The sequence below is a fragment of the Anabrus simplex genome, chromosome 2 (assembly GCF_040414725.1).
Source record: "Anabrus simplex isolate iqAnaSimp1 chromosome 2, ASM4041472v1, whole genome shotgun sequence".
Taxonomy (NCBI): Eukaryota; Metazoa; Arthropoda; class Insecta; order Orthoptera; family Tettigoniidae; genus Anabrus; species Anabrus simplex.
Window position 1 is genome coordinate 82,607,736 of NC_090266.1, and position 21,882 is coordinate 82,629,617.

The 21,882-nt window shown below is 39.1% G+C and overlaps 1 protein-coding gene across 2 annotated transcripts in view; it reads left to right on the forward strand.

Moving 5' to 3' along the window:
- The window catches only part of LOC136864911 (endoplasmic reticulum metallopeptidase 1), a 500,707-nt gene that overhangs the window by 337,067 nt on the left and 141,758 nt on the right, over positions 1 to 21,882 (forward strand). For both annotated transcript variants that reach the window (XM_067142320.2, XM_067142319.2), the window contains exon 10: positions 10,134 to 10,314. In XM_067142320.2, coding sequence (XP_066998421.2) covers positions 10,134 to 10,314 — 181 coding nt within the window. The remainder of the gene's footprint in view (positions 1 to 10,133; positions 10,315 to 21,882) is intronic.

Genomic DNA, 21,882 nt, shown 5'->3' on the forward strand with positions numbered 1-21,882 from the left:
TTCCATATCTTTCATTGCTGTTCCCACTCGCACATCATTCATGTCATCAACACTGATGCTCTTTTCCCACATAACGGAAGTTTCATTAATCTCAAAATCATCACTACTCCGACACATTATCGATGTAACATTAATCTCCTCAATTAAACCAACATCTACAACATGATATGTCTTCCTCGAAGACTCCTCCACAAAATAATCTTCATCACCTTCACAACTAACTACTTTTTCAATTTCTGCAACTTCCCAAAGAGCATCAATTACCACAGTGTTTTCACCATCAATTTTAGCGCACAGTAGGTACTCCGACAAATCCTCCTCCTTTTCTTCACACCCCTTGCCCCCAAAATCTCTCAGATCATCACTTTCCCTCCCTATATTATCAACTGCTTTCTCCACACTATTACCCCAATCATTAGCTGCTGTGCAATGCTTATCAATTAAATTTCTTACCTCTTCCCCTACATTACTAATTTTATCACTTAATTCCTTCCCCTGATTATTAATTTGACTACTCCAATTCTTGGTGACAGTGCTGCTGTTCCCTTCACTGCCTCCACCCTCAGCGCTAACGTCAGGGCCTCTCTGAGGTCCTGCTCCCGCTGAGCATCAGCTTTTGACGGATCTCAGCGTCGCGGAGCCCACCAATGAATGTATAGGCTGCCTCCCGCTGAATGTTGTCCAGAGGCAGCTCATCCAGAGCCTTGTGGGCTAGCTGCTCCACATCTTGCACGAATTCTTGCAGCGTCTCATTAGCGTGCTGGGTCCTCTTCCTTAGCTGGACTCGGTAGGCGGCTGCCAGCTGGTGGTCACCGTACCGGCTGTAGAGCGCGCTAACGATCTCGTCGTAAGTGTCTCCCGGCTAAGGCTGTGTAGTACTTCCGCTGCTGCTCCTTGCAGTGCGGCGATTAGGTACATGGCCTTTTCCTCCGAATTGAGCCTGGAATGTCCGCCAAGATGTTGTCCCATCGAAGCGTGGGGGTTTTACTTTCCCGGCGCTGGAGCCGCTGTCGCTGCGGGTGGCCCTAGCACGAGTCTCCATGACTGTAACTCTCGTACGCAGGGCACTTACTTCTTCTTTCAGGTCTTGAACCCCTGACTCCACAACCTGCTGTATTTCTTTGATCTGTTTTTCAACCAGTTCCTCTACGTCCTGCATAATGTCACTCTTTAATTACTTTCGAGAGAGCGCATTTCCTGTTCTAATTTACCTTGTCCACCCTTAAGTTCATTTAATTCCAGTTTCAGTTTGCTCTTGATTTCATCCTGTTTGGATGAGAGTTCGGTGAACGTATTGAGGAGAGCCTGAAACTGTTCGCTATCCATTTTACGATTCACTAGAAATTCCTAGTTACGAAATTACTGCTACCAGTCGATCCCAATTCTGACACGAGGTGTAACGAGTTGGTGGGCAAGTAGGATCAATTAACACTAGATTGGTAGCTTCAATACTAAGATTTATTAGCTGCGCACTAAACTACACAAGACTACACAAAACTTTTGCTCATAACACACACTTACGCAGTTCGCGCGCTCTCTCTCCCTTCGTTTCTTACTTGTTCTCACACTACACAGTTTTACACTCACACACAAGGTCCCATGTCACACGGCTACACGTTCTCTCCTTCGCCGACGGTCCGCATTGTAGCACACTAGTCCAATAACCACGGCAGTTCACATACTTCACTACACTGGCAGTCGCTCACGACTGAACCACACCAACTTCTAACTCAGTCTAACTCTCACTAACTGCAGGCAGGTCGTTCCTCTCTTATATACCTGCGCTGGCCCTTCTAGAATCGTCTGGATGCTGGATGGATCCAGGAACATCGCGAGATGGAACACTCCAGATTAATCGTGGAGTCATTTCCATACTCCTCTGCTACGGGACTGCGAGCGGAAGGGAGTGGCGCTGACCTAGCACTTAAGTGCTGCGCGTGATTGGCGCAGCTGAAGGGTAATGGATGGGCCTATACGGTGCTGGGCTGGGCCCACTGCCAGTTGGCATGGCGGATGCTATGACCATTACATTATTATTTATTATTATTATTATAGAATGTAAATGTACTGTAGTGTACATCTTTTTCTGGTTTGCTTTGCTGAGAGTGGATTTAAGTTTATTTTTGATTTTGTTAATCTTGACAAAGGATTTATTATAACTGTTATCTTGTGCTATGTCATATATGGTGTTCAGTTTTTTTTTTTATAGTTGTGTCTCGACAGAGGGATGTTATGGGCTGATTTTAAAATCTAAATATCTGGGGGGTGGAATTTGATTCTGTTTGTGAATTTAATGTATGGATGTATTCAATTCAATTCAGATGGGCTAGTATGGTAGAGCTATTTGATATTTGCTGATCTATAATCGCAGAAACATCGTCAACAAAACAAATGCAGAAATACATATTTTGAATCTGGTTAATAATTTTAGTGTCTTCAAGGTTGTCGAAGTATATTTCTGCTAAAATTCCAGATGCTGGAGCCCCCACTGGGAGTCCAGGTTGATGATAGGTACTGTTGTTAAACGTGAAATAATTGTTGTTCAGTAAAAATTTCAATAAAATCATGAACTCATTAACTTCTTGTGTACTAAGATGGCTGTGTTTATGTAAATTACTTTGAACTAAGTTTATGATCTCTTTTATTGGTATGTTTGCATAGATGTTCATTACATCAAATGAGTGTGTGGTATGTGAGATAGTGTTGTTACAAAAAGCTACTGAATTATTATGGAATTTATAATGTTTGAAAAAAAAAAAGAGTTGATAAAATGGGATAATTTGTAAGTTAAGCTCTTTCTAAAATTAATAATTGGCTTAATTGGGACATCAGGTTTGTGGATTTTGGGTGCAGCTTTGGCTGTGTGTAGTTTGGGGTTCATTGTGATTATGTGGAAACATTCTTGATCATGAAGTAAAAACATGAGAGTTTTGTTAGAAGGGTTTTGAGGTTTCTTTGGATTCTGTTCAATTAATAAGAGCAACTTTCCCAATAATGAGTGAAAAGAAGCCAAGTCAAATAACAATCATGTTTTCCATCCACCACTTGGAACCTCTCAAATGACCAATTTGATGAAACAGAGCAGTTGGTACTCAGAAAAGGTCCTATACACAATTGGCCTTCAGCCAACCCTAAAGATACAATTAATACTTTACCAAAAATAGACCAACTATCTCCCTTTTACCTATTGAAAAACAGGAAGAAGTAAGATACAACATGAATCCAAACCCCACGGCACTTAACGCCCTTGAAAGGGCTTTGGCCTGCCCAGCGACCGCTGCTCAACCCGAAGGCCTGCAAATTATGAGGGGCCATGTGGTCAGCACGATACATCCTCTCGGCCGTTATTCTGGGCTTTCAAGACCGGGGCCGCCACCTCACTGTCAGATAGCTCCTCTATTCTAATCACGTAGGCTAAATGGACCTCCAACCAGCCCTCAGGTCGAGAGAAAAACCCCTGACCTGGCCGGGAATCGAACCCGGGGCCTCCGGGCAAGAGGCAGGCACGCTACCCCTACACCACGGGGCCGGCAAACCACTTCCAGGATGGCTGAGGTGGGAATCGAACCCACCTCTACTCAGTTGACCTCCCGAGGCTGAGTGGACCCCGTACCAGCCCTCGTACCACTTTTTCAAATTTTGTGGCAGATCCGGGAATTGAACCCGGGCCTCTGGGGGTGGTAGCTAATCATACTAACCACTACACCACAGAGGTGGACTACAACATGAACCAGAAATTAAAAAATACATTCAGAGATGCAAAAGTTTCAAATAACCACCAAACCCCTCACTCCCAAATAACAAATCTAATGCAGAAAATTACAGATAACAACCTAATCACTATAAAGGCCGGCAAGGGCAACATAACCATAATAATTAATAAAGATGACAATATCAAAAAACAGAAACCTTTTTTAAAGATAATGCTTTTCTATTGACAAAAGAAGGCCTCACTCCTAAAATCCAAAGAAATGTCAAAACCCTTCTAAATAACTCCATGTTTTTATTTATGAGCAAGAATGTTGCCATTTAGGCACAATGAACCCAAAACTACCTACAGCCAGAGCTGCACCCAAAATCCACAAACCTGATGTTCCAATTAGATCAATTATTAAATTTAGAAATAGCCCAACTTACATATATATCCCGTTTTATCCACCCCATATTACTACTTTATCTAATATCTTAATATCTCAACTATATGGTCCGCGCATATATCAATGTGCTGCTGTGGGTGGAAATTACTAGAACTACTTACGGGGACCTTCATGAGCAGCTGACCATAAGAAGCTGGAATATGTGTGGTGTTTACATACATAATGTGCATATGAATATATTATATTCAATCATTTTACAGTGGCCCTCAATCGTTGAATCCCTTTCTATGTTGTTGTCAGAAGCCCTTATTAGAATCTAAGACCACATTCCCTATGTGTTGATTCGGTCATGTTTGTGATGTAGATAGCCGTCACGATGGATCATACTGGGGTGACGAGTAGAACCTTGTGTCCCTGTACATTCTCTATCCCAAGTTTTGTTTTGTTTTTGACACAGTATTATACCCTATAGGGCATACAATAATATATATCAAACACATAAAGTAACAGTGGGTTACATAACTTACCTGCTTACCTGTCCATAAAATAAATTGTACCAGCCTAGCTGCAACCGGCGAATGGGCGTTTCGGGTTCTTGTGACGCGAGTATAATTGGACAGGGATACTACTCTAATAATTTTAAATTTTAAATGAGGAACTCGGTGATTATTTAGTTATTTAATTGACAAAGCATAGTCAATTCATAAATCTTTAACAATTCTACTTTATAATACACCACACTCGTGGTGCAAGGATAAAATGCCATAAACGGCTAACATTTATACTTTACAAAGACAAAATAATAAAGTGATGTCGCCGTGCTGATGAATGGATGAATGAACCATTTATAACGCCTTTTGGTGAACAACACCATCGGACCTACAAAATAAAAACATGGTACTAGGATTAGGGATGTTTCGCAGAAATTGATTTACTATCAAGGTTCCCTCACATACGGGGAAATATTTACACATAAACAGAAACCCTGAACGCTATGAAAACAACTAAAATAAAACCGAACACTGAAGCTACTTGTTGCCTGATTTCACATAAAAGTCACAGGGATGTGAACTCATATCCAGTGGATGAACTTCATACTTACTAGACAATCTAATAATTGAGATCGAACCCACTCGTGCACAAAGATATCACATATACAAATATACATCTATATAGACAAGCAAGTGGAAAAAAGAGATAAACAAACAAAAAATTGTTGTCACCAATAACTTTCGGCCTGAAGGAAAGAATCCACTACAGCCCACGGCTTTTAAAAATGGCCGATGCATCCTGGGGTGGAGTATTTGGGCCAAATGACCTGGCTGTCTAGCCGGCGAGGGTCCCCCACACACCAAAAATTGTAAACAAGGTTAACATTGACCTCGTTTCACTTCGATTCTGGACTTGGCATGACAAAAGGGCTTTCATTCTTCGTCTTCTCTTGACAAACCTATGAGCCATAACAGAACTTCTTATAACAAGTAAGGAACCAATTCTCATTCTACATATCTGTTTCTCTTAGCAGACCGCCTCAGGTCTAATTCATTTCATTCACAGTACTATACCATACTGTTTCTCATAAATCATGAGACACTGTGCATATGGCGTAACCTGACATCCTCTAGACCCATGGTTCGAGTCCATATTTGGAAGTGTGAAACTTAGTCAGAGATTTGATGACATTGCCTACAACGTGATTTGAATTTCTCAACAGAATTTAATCAAATGAAAACATGCAAATAAACCATATCCAGGCAACATGCAAATACTACATTATGCAAATCTTTCTATCCTTCCAGATAAGTGGTAGTGACAAGCTTTCCAAAATAATCCTGACTTACAACTACGTTTAACCTGAAGACAAAACACTAGGGAATATACTTATCTAACACTAAAATAAACCACCTTAAGTAACTCCTAGCTCTCTTCTCACCCATAAAATAATATAACACACCCTACTATTCTGTACATGATAAATTCTGTACATTAACAACATTAATGATTTAAAAGCCATCTTGATAAATAGCCTGATGGGCTATGATCAAGTCATATTCTAATAGCCAAGAGGGCTCAACTATTAATATTTACATGCTTAAGTACTAAATTTCTGCGTAACTGTCACCAATCTTAGCACATGCTTAAAGGCTTGGTTCAATTTTCTCATGTTTGGTGACCTCCTCCCTCCTTCAGGGCTTAGCTCTGCCCTTTCAGCCCATCATGGTGACGATGTCGTCCTGGGTCGATCCTCTTGTTCCCATCAGCGTAGGTTGCTCCACCCTGAAGTTGTCTTCCCGAAGTCCAGCGTGAAGATTTCGTACGTTCGGTCTTGACCTCGTTACAACACTTACTGGAATGAGACGTTGAGTTAATAAACCGCACAACACCACCGTCTCTCCTACTGAATTTCATGGGTGTAAAATAAATGACTGGCATATCATGATGTTAACATTATTGTCCTGTCAACAGACGAAATTACGCCTTAACATATGTATAAGCCTACTTTACTGAAATGTAAAACTAGTAGCCTTATCCGCTGAACTATATCGTCACTTCAGTTAGCTCAACTTCACCACACCTGTGTCTCCTGTAAACAAAACCTGGATAGTTTAGTTAGCGGCTCTGATCCTTTTGCCGAATATCGTCTATCGCTACATTCGCCCTTGCCACTTCTATGAAGAAGTCTATACATACGGCAATTTTCTAGTTGAATGCTAGCAAATTGCGACCGCACAGTGAAAAATCTTAATGTAGCCACATGTTAAAATAGTTATTGAACAGGCTTACAAATCACTTCTCCGATGAATAAAATTAGCGTGACCACACTGAAGTAATTACAGTCTTGGTTCAGACAAAGTTTTTTGGCACAATAACACAGACAGACTCATGACACGCACCAGCAGCAATCTTACCATCGAATGAGCTGCCCCATACCCCATCTCATCTCTTATAGGGAGCAAAAAGTGAAGCCACGCCAGGGAAACTCCCTTTAAACACTCTTGAGTTTGGTATGCAGCCACTAAACAGCTTCCCACGGTGGTCGGATTAGTGCGAAGTTATCAATCTTGTTACTTATTAATGGTGTTCTGCAAGTTTGGAATAATGTGGCCAATTGTTGTTGCATAAAACACTCTGAAATCCCACTGTTATTATTTAATCGGCCATGGCAGCATGCAGTGAGATGACAGTGGATAAGTGTATGGTGAAACGCGGTGCATTTCTCCCATAAGTGCACGGAGCCTATAGACACTGAACGCTACAATTCTCCAAAGGATATTTTTTTTCTTAATCAAGTTTTTTATAATTGTATTGTCTTACTTTATTGTACTGATGATGACCCACAAGGGTTGAAACATGTCTACAGTGTTGATGTAACTTGTATCAGTCTCGTAGATTGAATGATAGAGTATTGAATAGGTGGATAAACCGAGTATTTTCTCAGTTGCGAACTACAGTCAATAAGGACCAGTAAGATGATTTTTATCTTGTATAATTGTGAGAGGTATCACATTCTAAAGTGCCCCAAAAGAGGGCCATCATAACAAAATTCTGCCTAGAGGAGTAATTTTAGTCTAACATAGCAAAATACTCATGGATTATAGTAAAATAAAAATAAAGTTGATTAATTTTTTTTATTATTTACAATAGTCTAATGGTATTTGTATATGGCCATATGGCTGCATTAAAGTCATTTTTATATCCTTAAAGTGTGCTCGTTTCACTAAGATATAGTCAATGTGTGAGCAGTTGTTTCCACTTCTGAAAGTTATCAAGTGTTCTTGTCTCGTAAGAGTGCAGAATGGCTAGATCGAATCTCATTACGAAATCTACTATCCTCTCTCGCTCTGCATTTCTATTTCCAGCGCCATGACTAACATGCACTCTTTCAAAGCCTATATTCGTTCACCTATATTGCAATTCAAGTCACCATGAACAATTACTTTCTTACAGCCCTCCAACTCCGTCCTTTATCGTATTTCGCATTCCAGAACAGATCCTTCTTGTTTATGACACCAGATTGTGAGTTGTATGTACTTAAAACCACTAGCTACTGTTCTCCCATACACAGTTTCATGTGCAGGATTTTATTATTTCTTCTGCTGACCTTCAGTATCTTACCAGCCAACTTACTGAAGAGCACAATCCCAACTCCATTTATCCCTTCTCGGTTTGCTCCACTACAGAAAAATTTGTAGCCCTCTCCCAGCTCCTTGACCTTATTCCGTCTCCACCTTGTCTCCTCTACACACAAAATGTCCAACTTTCATTTTGTCATTATCGACCTTTACCTCTACTCCTCCTGTCTTACTCCCTATGTTCAGAGTGCCAATCCTCACACTTTGTCCATAAACTGGACTTGCTCTTGTTGCTGTATTTATCCCTGCTGTGTGAGCCCTTGACCATTTATCATGGCTGTAAGGCGATGTTACTACTTAAGGGGTACTCCCTAGTCCTTCTTTCCATATTTTATTTCACACTACATTCCATTGGGACTCATTAGTTGAATTGACAGTAGGTTTTATGTTTGGATGTCCTTCCTGATGCCAAACCAGCTCCTATATCTGGGCTTGAGACTGGCAGTAGCAACTACTGAGCTACCCAATCCACCCAGTAGTTGTTGTAGACAGTTTTTGTAGCCTTGTGATGTAGCACTAATTAAATGTGCATCACTATTTTTGAATAATGTGTTGGTGATTATCAGATCATGTGTTTCTACACAATTGAGAATTCACTGACCATCATATTTCTTATCTTTTTATCTGTGTGTGCTGTGGGATACATGATTTTCTTTCTTATATCCAGTATACCCATTTAGCTTAGGTCTCTCAGTGACAATATAGTAGTCTTCTGCAAGCACTTTGGCATTTTTGTTGTCATTCATTGCCCAGAAATTATCTTTGGTCCTTACAAATTAGGTATCTTCATTTCTTGGAGAAATTGCTACCATACTTTTGTATCTCTTAATTCACTTTATTACTGTTTCTCCCAGTTTTCTTGATCACATTTTCCAAAATTTTTGGAAATTTCTAATGCCTGCTATTCTTGTTCTTCATTTGTTGCTCTGTTAATTTAGCAGAGAAATGCACTTCGCTTAATGTAACTACTTCCTCCCCTGCATCGAGCTGTTCTTGTACTTTTTCCCTAAGTAATTTCCTCATATTATCAAATTACCTGCAAATAGCATTGTTTTCATGTTACGTTCTCTAAATATTCCTGCCACGCTCTGCTGCAGTACTCCATTGATAACTGCAACCAAGAGCAAGAGTGAGATTTCACCAGCCCCCTCGACCATTTTCCATTCTGACCCATGTTGTTCTCTCTACTTGAAGAGGAATATTACATAACTCTACTACCTTCTATTCTCCCAATTATTTCGTTACTCAGTCTTTTCAATTGGAGAACTTCTAGTCCCTGGATACTCCATCATATGCTCCCTGTTCCTGAGAAAGCTATCACAAAGTCCTTCTTGTATTCATAGTGTTGCTCTTGGGAGTTGTCTCTTGAAGCATACGAGAATAACTGTTTATCATCCTAATTTTCTCAAATCTGCAGCTAGGCATAACAGAAGCAAATATAATTATATAATTCATCATCTTGTTTCCCACTCTTTGGGTTTTATTCTTAAGTTCTTCCATTTCTTGCATGTAAACGTGAACTTGTATGGATTTTTGTGAGATCGTTATTCAATATATGGTATTGTAATTTGTGTATATTCTGTATTCCAAGTCACTTTTGTGTGTCTAAATTGGAAAACTTGTGAACTGTAGGGTTGAATTGTTGTTGTATGTTTATACCTGCCTTGTTTTATCCTTAGATTCCAGATATTATAATTTAGAATTAACATGAATCCTTTGCTTTTGAAAACCTTTAGTTTGTTTCTTTAAAGATACTCGGAAATATTTTTCCTCAAACATTTGTGTGAAATTTGATAGTTATGCAGCATATATGTAAGATTTAGTAATAATTTGTACAAATAGTAAATTTTCCCACATGTCAATGGTTCCGAAGTTTTGCATTAATATTTTTTTTCTATTTCAGCAAAGGTTCAAGGCGCTGGATAGAGCACAGTTGTACACAGGTGGTGTCCAAGTGATATTTTGTTTAATCTTGTTGTGTGGGACAATTTTTGGTATCAGATCATCCTTTGTTCTGATGCTGTTGATTCTCTTCCCCTGTCTGGCCAATATAGGACTGATGGCATTTGAAAAGATGGACTGCTGTAAGTAGATGCAGTATATTTTATATTTGGTATTTCATTGTCTGGCCAAAAGAAACATATTTCTTTGACAACCATAGTTTGGTAGAAGGTTGATTTTTGTTTTAATTGGTTCCTGAAAGTGGTCAGCAGTATCTATGAAAGACCGATACAGGTGGAGAACTTAGGGTTAATAAGTTTGGTCTTCAAAGAAGGATGCACAGGTGCACGTGGAAGGAGTGAAGTATGTAAATGAGGTAATCATTATACAGGGTGCAGCAGAAATAGCTGACGAAATTCAGGTGTAAATAACTCTCAATACTACAAGCCATTCACAAATTTATTGCGATATTAGAAAAAGAGTAGTGTTTGCCATTTATGTCACATACAGTGGATAGGAGTGAACTAACACCCATATTGGCCACAGCTCTTGAGCAGGTGTTATTGTTGTGACGCACATGTGCGTGCGGCCTTAACCTTTTAGAACAGGTGCGCATGCATTGCCTCATTCGGGCTAGTCAGTCAGTTGCTAGTATGGCGGGGTTTTGTGATTGAGACTTATTTTTAAAATGTAGACTCTGTTACCACAACACAGCATTTATTTCGTAGACACATTGGGTTAGGTCGACATGGGAAAGTTCCGAGCAGGAATACCATTCTGTTATGGGTGAATAGTTTGAGGAAAAGTGGTTTGAGTGTTAAAACAAAGCTGCTTGGTAAGCCTTGTAGCATCCGAGCACCAGAGACTGCCTATGAGTGAGACACCATTGCGCAATCTCTTCAGCATTCGGTGCTATGGACTCTCAGATCGCACCGTAGGGAGGATTTTACGCGCAGAGATGAAGTTCCATCCATACAAAATTATGGGTGTTCAGGAACTCGGTGAACGTGATTGGGCCAATCGTAGAGCATGTTGTGAGACTATCCTGGAAGTTGTGGCAACTGACACCAGTATCCTGGCAAGTGATGAAGCGCACTTTCATATGTCGGGCTATATTAACCCTTTATAAGGCGGTGGGAATTATTTTCCCACCTCGGTTTTTTTTGTAATTCTGGGCGCTGGGAGTTTATTTCCCATGTATTGATGTGTGCTGTACTCTTGGGAATATCTGTGGAACTATTCTGATCTCCTTAGAATCTTAAGCTTCTTTGGAAAACATCTGAATAGTGATATTGTGGCAGCGCAACGCCTGTTGTGAACAAGATTTATGAAGTGAAAATAAGGTAAGAAATCAACATTTGGTATATATACTATTTACATGAATTTTCTTTGTTTATTGTGCATTTTTCTTATTTGTTCTGAGATTATTCACTTCCTTTTACCAATTGAGGAATTCTGAGATATAAATTTCTTTCACATTGTATGTGGGAATATGCTTCCCATAGCCCACATAGGTGTCCGAAACATTGCTGCTAAATAAAAAGTGAACTAACTGAACTGAAATTGTGTCCGTAGGTGGACGATGGGAAATATGTTCCCACTTCTGAATGGTTGAGAACAGGTGGTGCGGAGTATTATTACTGACCTCCTGAGCACTGGATTGTCTTTGTTTTCTGTTAAGTTGTATTATTTAGCACTTATAGAGCCTGTAAATAAAGTTAGTTGTAAAAGAAAGTGTTTTATTGAGTACTGCTTTATAAAGGGTTAATAAACAAAATTTTCGGTACTGATCTGCAACCAATCCTTGACAGATCTATGAGCGACCCCTCCACAGCGAATGTGTTACCATTCAGTGCGCTGTTGCTGATTTTGGAATTGTAGGCCCTTACTTTTTTGAAGAGGAGGACAGAACTGTGACTTTTAACATCTAATCATTATTTACAGCTGATACGCAGCTTCCTGCAGCCATCACTCAACAACTCAGGGAATCCTGGTTTGTGGTTCGAACAAGGTTGTGCCTCTGGACACACAGCCAGGGCATCGATGGTACTCCTCAGAACAATGTTTCCAGGACGTCTGATCTCCTTACGGGGTAACGTTCCATGGCCAGCCTATTCCCTTGATCTCGCTCCTTGCAATTACTTTCTCTAGGGATACTTGAAGGATTGCATCTTCCAACATAAGCCACGAACACTACATGACCTGAAAGCTGCCATCCGCGAAGAAATCAAGGCAATATCACAAGACATGCTCAAGCTAGTCATGCAGAACTTCAGGGAGAGGCTTCCGAGGTGCATCGAAAAGATTGGTAGACATTTGGATGGCATTATTTTCAAAACACAGTGTGTGTGTGTTTTTGACATAAATGGCAAATCTACTCTTTTAAACTGCACAATAAATTTGTGAATGGCTTGTTGCATTGCTGAGTTATTTACATTTGAAATTCTTCAGCTACTTCTGCTGCACTCTGTACTTACAATTCAGTTGGAGAAAGGAACAGTTGATAATTTCAAGTATATGCCCCACCAACTGGAAGTTGAAAACATATATATAGTCATTAGTAGGGCTTGGATTTCTATGAAATAATAACTCTGGAAATATACAGGCAACATATTATGCCCTAAAAATACCAAAATATGACATAAAAACGTGCAAATATGATGCAAAGGAAATGAAAAATATTTCCCAAAAATTGCTTTATTTCAGACAACAGACCAACAGCAACCTGGCCTCATTTATAATATTTTTTTGTTGCTCTAATTTTGATAACTTGCTGCTAGCAAAACATTCAAAATCCACATAATATTTTTAAGGAAAGGAAATCCAAAATAACCATAGAAAACAAAACATATATGAATAATACTCAGATAAAGGCAAAAACAATTATAATAAGATCAAAAATATCCTCTTATGCCATTATTTGGTTTTTATTTGTCACATAAATGCCTATTTTAAATTAAGTCATATTTGATAACTAATTGTCTTCCTTCTTCATCCATTCTCTTTTCCAGATTCTCTCTGGGTATGGTAGCATTCCAAAGCTCTCCCTCCACCTTGCTCAATCTTCCTACCACTCCTCTTCTAGCACAATATTGCTGTTGACTGAATTGAGAGAGACTCTAGTAAAGCTTATGGTTGAAGAGGAAAGGAAGAGGATCATCATTGATCAAATATGCATGTTTATGACCAACAAAAACCAGGTCATCATGTTCAAAAATAGCTATAAATGTGTTCAATTTAACTTAAGTTTGTTCAAAGAGACTAGGATAGAAATGTGACATCATAGAATTTCGAGGCCTAGGCATTATCATTAACAGAGAAACTGAAGAATCCAAACCTTGATTAACTTAATGTTCATGGAAGTAGTGAATTGTAAGAAACTGATAGAAATTACGGCTGTTCACTCGGGAAATAAGAGATGATCTGAGTGGTAAAAGTAAGCTCATGTCCTCATCCTGAGATGGTGCAGCTCTTTTCAGGCCCACCCCCAATGGAGATGAGCTGCATGTGCCATTTCAACCACTAATCCAGCCCTCCTGCCATTCTTAAGTTTCTGGCAGTACCTGGAATTGAACCTGGGCCCCCGAGGACAGCAGCTTATAACACTAATTGTTACACTAAAGAGGTGGACTGAAAAGTTTACTGATTTATTATTGTTCTTAACCTGTCAAGCGGTACATTTCTTTCGAGGAGCTACTAACACAGTGGCACATTTTCCATAAGGTACTGGGAAGTAACATATAGTGCGATACTCTTGTGTAGTATAGTATTTTTATCAGGTTCAAAAGTACAGAATTTGTCTCAAGCTGTCAAAAATGATCATAGTACGAAGGGCAAGGCATCTGACTCACTGAGGAAAGCAACAGGAACTTCGATGAGATACTTTTACTTGGTCAGGTATTTTCATCAGGTTTAAAAAACAGTCTCACTTTCTAGCTGTTGACATGATTACAGTGCCAAGGGCAAGGAAAGAGAATCTGGCTCAGTGAGGAAAGCAACAGGAAACCTACAATAACATACTCTTGTGAAGTCAAGTATTTTATCAGATTTTAAGAATACACACTTATTATCAACTTACCAAAAATGATTACAGTTCCAAGGAATTGAAAATATTGTAGCGGATTATTTACGTCTTCAGTTTGTACATTTAGTCCAGGTTGCCCCGTAAATGTAAATCTCGGCCGTTCAGATCCTATCTTTGTCCACACATAGAGCAGAATATCACCGCTAGTGCTGCCGTCACGTTCACTTGAGTCGCTTTCACCATTGCGCTCGCTATCTCCTGACATTTCAACATTAGTCTCACTATCAGATGACACATCACTCTCCGAATTGTCACAGTGTAATAAATCAAACAGTTCTTCTTCTTCTCGCAAATGTTTCCGAGCTCAGCTTGCACCTGCTATAATGCACTATCTACCACTCTCAGCAGCCTGGCGGCCGGTACTGGCTGGCCGCCAGCTGCGTGCGGAACGAAAGCATTTCACCCGGTCACGTGGTTTTAGGAGAGTGCTGCTGCTGTAGACAAAGCTTGAAACTAACATACACGCATAAAGGAAAGCGATCTCGGATCATACGACGGAATAAGTCGTCATACCCATTGCCGAAAGACATTTACAATGTGATGACGATTTATTCCGTCATTACCACTTGAAAGGTTAAGTAGAAGTATTTTTTATAAGCCAATACTAAGTTTTCAGTTATTCTCTTCCTTAATAACGCTTTACAATATTTCCAGATATGAAAGACTTCCTTCATGCTTTCCTTTACTGTCTTTTATTCACTATCTGGAATATAAAAGCAAAAATTCATCGAAGAGAACACACTGCACATCACCAAGTTTGTATCATATGCTCCAAATCACTCCCTCCTCACAGAGTAGAATTTCAGCGAACATAGCTGGAAACATGTGATACGACCTGATGTTGTCATTCTTTTGGCTGTGTCCACTAGTGGAATGAATGGTATATGCTCATCTTCATTTAGTGCTGCTGCTATTTCTCCAATTGAAGCTGATCTCATATCGTCTTCATTCAGCAGCTGATGCCATATGATATTGATAATCAACATCTCCCTCCTGGATATGCTGTATTAATGTTCACCTAGTTCTGTTTTAATTTGGGTTTTCGTAATTCTGCTCTATCTCTCCACCCTCCGTAAGCGTGACATTGTTCTTAATCACGTCCATCTGTCGTAATGTGGATGTTACTTGACCCCCTTTTTCCTATCACATTTAATTCCATAGTTAGTTATAGTATGCTTTTTTCATTCTCCTGTTTGATGTGTCCATTTCAGTCAACTTTTGTGTTGTAACTCAACTCTTCCATCTTCATCATTTCTGTCTGGATGTCTTAATTTCTGCTGTTTGGTATTTAATTTTTGTTGAGTCTCACTGGCCAGGTATCAGCTGTATATGTATATTTTTATTTAGCATTAATTGTAATATGTTTGTTCTTTAGTGGAAAACTTTTTCTAATGTAGCGCCCTGCTTTTTTCTGTATTCAATTTTGAATTCTCCATTAATTCGCTTCCTAAGTACTAGACGTTATCCGCAACGTCAGTATCTTTGTCTCTTATTTATATTTATCCTTTTTCTTCTCCCTTTCTTACTGTCATCTAGGTTATTATGCTTTTCTCTGCACTGATTCTTGTTTCCTATGTGCTGTCTCAAGCTAGTCTTTGACATCTCTTTCATTCTTTCCTGTTACCACAGTATTGAATTTAATTGAATCAATCTATATATATATAATAAGAGTTTTGTCTGTACATTGCTCAAAATATGAAAAGGATGGTATTTCTGTATCAGTCATGTCCATAGTAACAAGGAAATGCATATTTTAATTTTCCGTAATTTCTGTCTGTCTGTCTGTATGTATGTATGTACACGCATCACGAGAAAACGGCTGAAGAGAATTTAATGAAAATTGGTATGTAAAGTCCGGGAATAAGTCACTACAATCTAGGCCATAAATAATCTTATTCACGCTGAGAAAAATGGTAGTTTAGGGGAAGGCCTAAAATTTAATTCTCAAATATTTATGTTATTAGTGGTCCTATCTGAATGAAAACCGGTATTTAAAATTCTAAAATAAGTCGCTACAATATAAACTATAAATAATCTTATTCACTCTGAAAGAAATGGCAGTTTAGGGGAAGGCCTAAAATTTTATTCCCAAATATTTATGTTATTAGTGGTTCTATCTTAATTAAAATAGGTATGCAAAGTCGGCGAATAAGTCGCTACAATCCACGCCATAAATAATCTTATTCACGCTGAGAAAAATGGTAGTTTAGGGGAAGGCTTAAAATTTAATTCTCAAATATTTGTCATTAGTTGTCCCATCATAAATAAAATCGGTATGCAAAGTCGGGGAATAAGTCACTACAATATCTTTTTTTTGCTATTTGCTTTACGTCGCACTGACACAGTTAGGTCTTATGGCGACGATGGAATGGGAAAGGCCTAGGAGTTGGAAGGAAGCGGCCGTGGCCTTAATTATGGTACAGCCCCGGCATTTGCCTGGTGTGAAAATGGGAAACCACGGAAAACCATCTTCAAGGCTGCCGACAGTGGGACTCGAACCCACTATCTCCCGATTACTGGATACTGGCCGCACTTAAGCGACTGCAGCTATCGAGCTCAGTAATCGCTACAATCTAGGTCATAAATAACTTTATTCACGCTGAGCAAATGGTAGTTTAGGGTAAGGCCCAAAATTTAATTCTCGAAGATTTGTGTTATTAGTGGTCTTTATGACAATTACTATATTAATAATGTTACATAGTATTAAATTTCCGATCATTTAGGTCTTATACATTTTGACCGTACCGGCTATGATAACAGAGATATTCATGAATATGGATTTTTGCTACTAAGATCATATCAGCGCCGTCACGAGAAAATGGGTAAACAGAATTTAATGAAAATCGGTATGTAAAGTCGGGGAATAAGGAATTATAGTCTACGCTATAATTAATTTTATAAGACGGCCTTATATTACAGAGTTGAAAGAAAACCGAATGTGAAGGCCTACAATACAGAAAGCTCATAACATTGATCAACAATAACATTACATTGACCATTGTTTGTTGTGATTTGCTTTGTGTCTCTGCTGCCATTCATCTCCGATAGATGGGATTACTGCTGTATACCGAGTTTTTTAAAATTAGCTCTACGTTGCACGAACACAGATAGGACTCATGGCGATGATGGGATACGAAAGGACTAGGGGTGGGAAGGAAGCAGCCCCTACGTTAATTATGTTACAGCCCCAGCATTTTCCTGGTGTGAAAATTGGAGACCATGGAAAGCCATCTTCAGGGCTGTCGACAGTGGAGTTTGAACCCACTACCTCCCGGAACCAAGCTCATAGCTATGCGCTCCTAACCGCACAGCCAACTCACCCGGTCATACCGAGTATAACAGCCTACCTGAAAATTGGCGGGAAGTAGCTGGGGAGTTAGATAAATTTCTGATACTACTGATACGTAACAAACTGGTTCATCATAGAATTTGAGCTGTTCAATTCCTACTCTGAGGCACTGATTGGAATGAGCAGTGTGCATATTTAACGGAATAATGGCAGAGAAGTGTTCACGGCTGTCTGCGGTCTGGTGATTGCAGCACTGGAACTTTGGACCGTTAGATCGGCACCGTAGTACTGTTCGTTAAAAGTGAGAAAATGTGCGGTTTATTAATTTGATCGAGTATTTTATATAGCATTGCTTTTAATCACTACATTCCTTCTGACGACTTCAGGTAGGAAAACCGCAAGGACAGTCTTTCTGAGAATCCCGTAGCGAAGCATGGGTACATCAGCTAGTCTGGCATATAACAGGGTGCAAATGTCCCCAATTACAGTACACTTACATGATACATTACATATTTTACCAATTTATATAGACCGCATTTAATGGGTGATGATAACATTAACACTATGAGCCTGTAGAATTCAAGGTGGTTTCCCCATCCTGTGCCGGCATGATTTAGACTCTCGGGGTAAAAAACCCAACACAATTCTGTTGGGTTTTGAAATATAATTAAATAATATTATATACATATTCTTGAAAAAGTGGACTGCCACCTTGAATTGTAAGCCGCGTTTCTTACTTTCAGCAATGGAAAGTAACTCAGGCTACAATTCTGGTACATTTTGATATCCTCATTCACACACTTAAATTTCTAATACACTCATAAAGTTGAATAGTTTCCAGCCACTGAATAATAGAATCACACATTGTTATTCCCACTACCTAGCTTTGGTATGGTACGACTCAAAACATTCTGCAATACAAAGACCTGTGTCACTTTTATGGCATATGCGGTTGTCATTTTCTTCGCAGTGTGGCTGGTGGTGTGCTTGGACTCGTCATAGCAGACCTCGCACATACGCTGTGTGTGCCCGCTGCAGGTATACTGTGTGGAAAATGCTCTCTAGCTACAAGCCTTCCTGCAGTTCATGTGCATGTTTCTTCAGTAATTTCAGCCTCCACATTACTCACCAAATGATCCGCTAAATGTTCACAAAATTTCTAATGGGAAAATTTCTTAGTTGAATCTTACCAATTCTCTCTTTTAATCTTTCCATTCCAACCTCCTTTCTGATACCTTCTTTTCTCAATCTGTCTTTCTTTGTCTTTCCTGTCATTTAATTTCACTGGCTTGAATTCTACTCTCCTGCCTACTGGTCATTGTCCAGGTCTCAGCCGCATGCGTCAGTATGGGCGCGTAATACATTTTGTACAATATCTCTTTACATTTCCTAGGTACTTCCTTCACTGTCTTGCCAGGTTATCCTGCTACGGTAATGGAGTAGATCATACAGCCAGTGTCTCAACGCCAAGTGTTGGGCAGAGGGAAATAACCTAGCACCCTAAAGGCTCCAACATCGTAGGTTGGATGAGCTCCTTTAGTTGGGTAATGGTCCGTCAGTGGAGGAAATGCCACTCTATCCCATTCGGTAGCAGCTGTATCTCATGTTAGGGGCAGCTAAATAGAAACCAGAGAAGGCAACGGTAAACCACTCTGGTATTTATTCCCCAGGATATCATTATAGAGAAAGTTAAAGAAATAATGGCCCCTGATCCCAGGCAGCCCTTTAGTGGGGAGGGGGTGAGAAGAATCTCCTGGCTTAAAGTAATGAAGTCCAACACAAGATGAGAAACATTGAATGTAAGAAGTTTGTTCATGGCTGGCAAACTTGAAAACGTGGTTAAAGAAATGATGAGGTTAAAAATGTCTATCCTTGGGATAGATGGAAATTGATACTATTCTGGCAATCCTGAAACTGATAAAAGTCACAGAAATGATGTAGCAATATTTGTAAAATCATAATTCGTGAAAAATGTCACCAATTTTGTCCCAATATCAGCCAGACTCGTGCTTTTACAACTACATCGACAACCCTTCAAGATCAATATAATAGAAGTATATGCTCTAACAGCAGGTAAAAAGTATGACACTGAGGTGGAAAGATTCTATGAAAGCTTGCAAAACATTCTGGAATCAACAAAAAATGATAGCATAACCATAATAATGGAAGATTTCAGTGCTAAGATTGGCAAGGGCGAACAAGGAAATTTGGTAGGAAATTGAGGACTCGGAGAATTCAATAAACGCGGGGATAGGTTATACGAATTTTGTCAAGAAAATTAAATGGTTAGTACAAACACATGGTATCAACTTCCTGATCGTTGATTATACACTTGGGTTTCACCTGGTGACAGTGAACATGGTGTTCCTATAAGGAATCAAATTGATTACATCCTCATGAATAAAATTCAGAAACTTTGTTAAAAAAGTTACTGCATACCCAGGAGAAGATATAGGTTCTGATCATAATCCACTAGTTGCTGATCTACAACCGAAATTGAAAGTTTTACAGAAAACAAAACATCCCAACCGAATTGACGAAAGAAAATTTGGTAAACGGTGAAATAAAACAAGAAGTTGCAAAACTGATTAATGAAGAACTAAGAGAAATATCATTGAATAGTCAATAGGTGGAAAACCAGTGGGAAGATTTAAAAGAATCTATGCAGAAAATAAACAAGAAATACCTACAGTCTGATAAAAGAACAAAAAAGAAGAAGTGAATGACGGATGATATCTTGGACTTAATGGAAGAAGGCAGAAGAGCTAAGAAACGAATAAGGCTCAATACCGTCATATACATGGTCAAATTAGAAGGGTCGTGTCGGTAGGTTTACTGGCACGTAAAAGAACTCCTGTGGGACTAAATTCCGGCACCTCGGCGTCTCCGAAAACCGTAATAGAGTAGTTAGTGGGCCGTAAAACAAATAGCATTATTATTAAATTAGAAGGGAAATTTAAAAAAAGCAAAACAAAATTGGCGACTGAAAAATGCAGAAACATTGAGAATTTGTAAGAAAAACACAATACCTTCAATATGTATAAAATTATGAAAGAAGTAACTGGAACTTTCAGAAGAAAGATGCCTCTTGTTCTAGAAGATAATTCAAGGAAACCTATTATAAATCATCTTGACAAAATTAAGATAATGGGAAGAATATATAGAAGAACTCTTCTATGATAATCGACCAACATTAAATGAAAATCGTGAATGCTCAAATAGGCCAAGCAGCTGCAGTCGCAGTATTCAGGAGATAGTAGGTTCGAACCCCACTGTCGGCAGACCTGAAAATGGTTTTCCGTGATTTCCCATTTTCACACCAGGCAAATGGGGCTGTACCTTAATTAAGGCCACGGCCGCTTCCTTCCCACTCCTAGCCCTTTCCTGTTCCATCGTCACCATAAGACCTATCTGTGTCAGTGCGACGTAAAGCAACTAGCAAAAAAATAGGCCAAGCATTTTGAAATCAGAAGTAATTCATGCAATAAGCCAGTTAAAAGATAGGAAGAGCAAATTAATAAGATAGTGGACCTTTTTAATAACATTTATAATTCTGGAGAATTACCTCGATTGGCTAGCCTCTACTTTCATTCCCCTTCCAAAAAGAACCTCCAAAAAAGTGGTTAATATCGTCTCATTGGCCTAATGAGCCATTTGTTAAAATCTTTCTTGAAAGTTATGAGTTGATGATAAAGATATAAGAATTATTGCAAACCTGTATTGGCATCAAAAGGCTGTGGTGAAGGTTGATGATGATACAGTGGACTACATAGAAATCTGATGAGGAGTTCGTCAAGGCTGTATTTTATCTCCGTTATTGTTTAACATCTATTCAGATGCTATATTTAAGGCAGCATTAGCCGATTTGGAAGTGGGAATTAAAGTAACTGGAAAACTAATAAGTAATTTGTGATATGCAGATGTCACAGTAATTCTTGCTAATAGTGTTGAAAGCTTAAAACTATTCCTGGACAAAATTAATATAGTTGAGGAAAAGATGGGTCTAAACATCAACATCAAGAAAAAAGACCAACAAATTCAACAAGTAAATAAACTTAAATATCTTGGTTGTTGGATAACGGATGATTTGAACCCAGACCTAGAAATGCCTTAAGAATATCAAAGACTGGACAAGCATAAAAAGCACTGAAGAACTCTACCGTGTTGCTGAATTCAGAAAAGCACTCGTCACATTGATCACCAGGAAATTGAGCAGGGCACATAGAAGAAGAAGAAGAAGAAGAAGAAGAAGAAGAAGAAGAAGAAGAAGAAGAAGAAGAAGAAGTAGCTGAAGAAGAAAAAGAAGAAGAATAAAAAGAAAAAGAAAAAGAAGAAGAA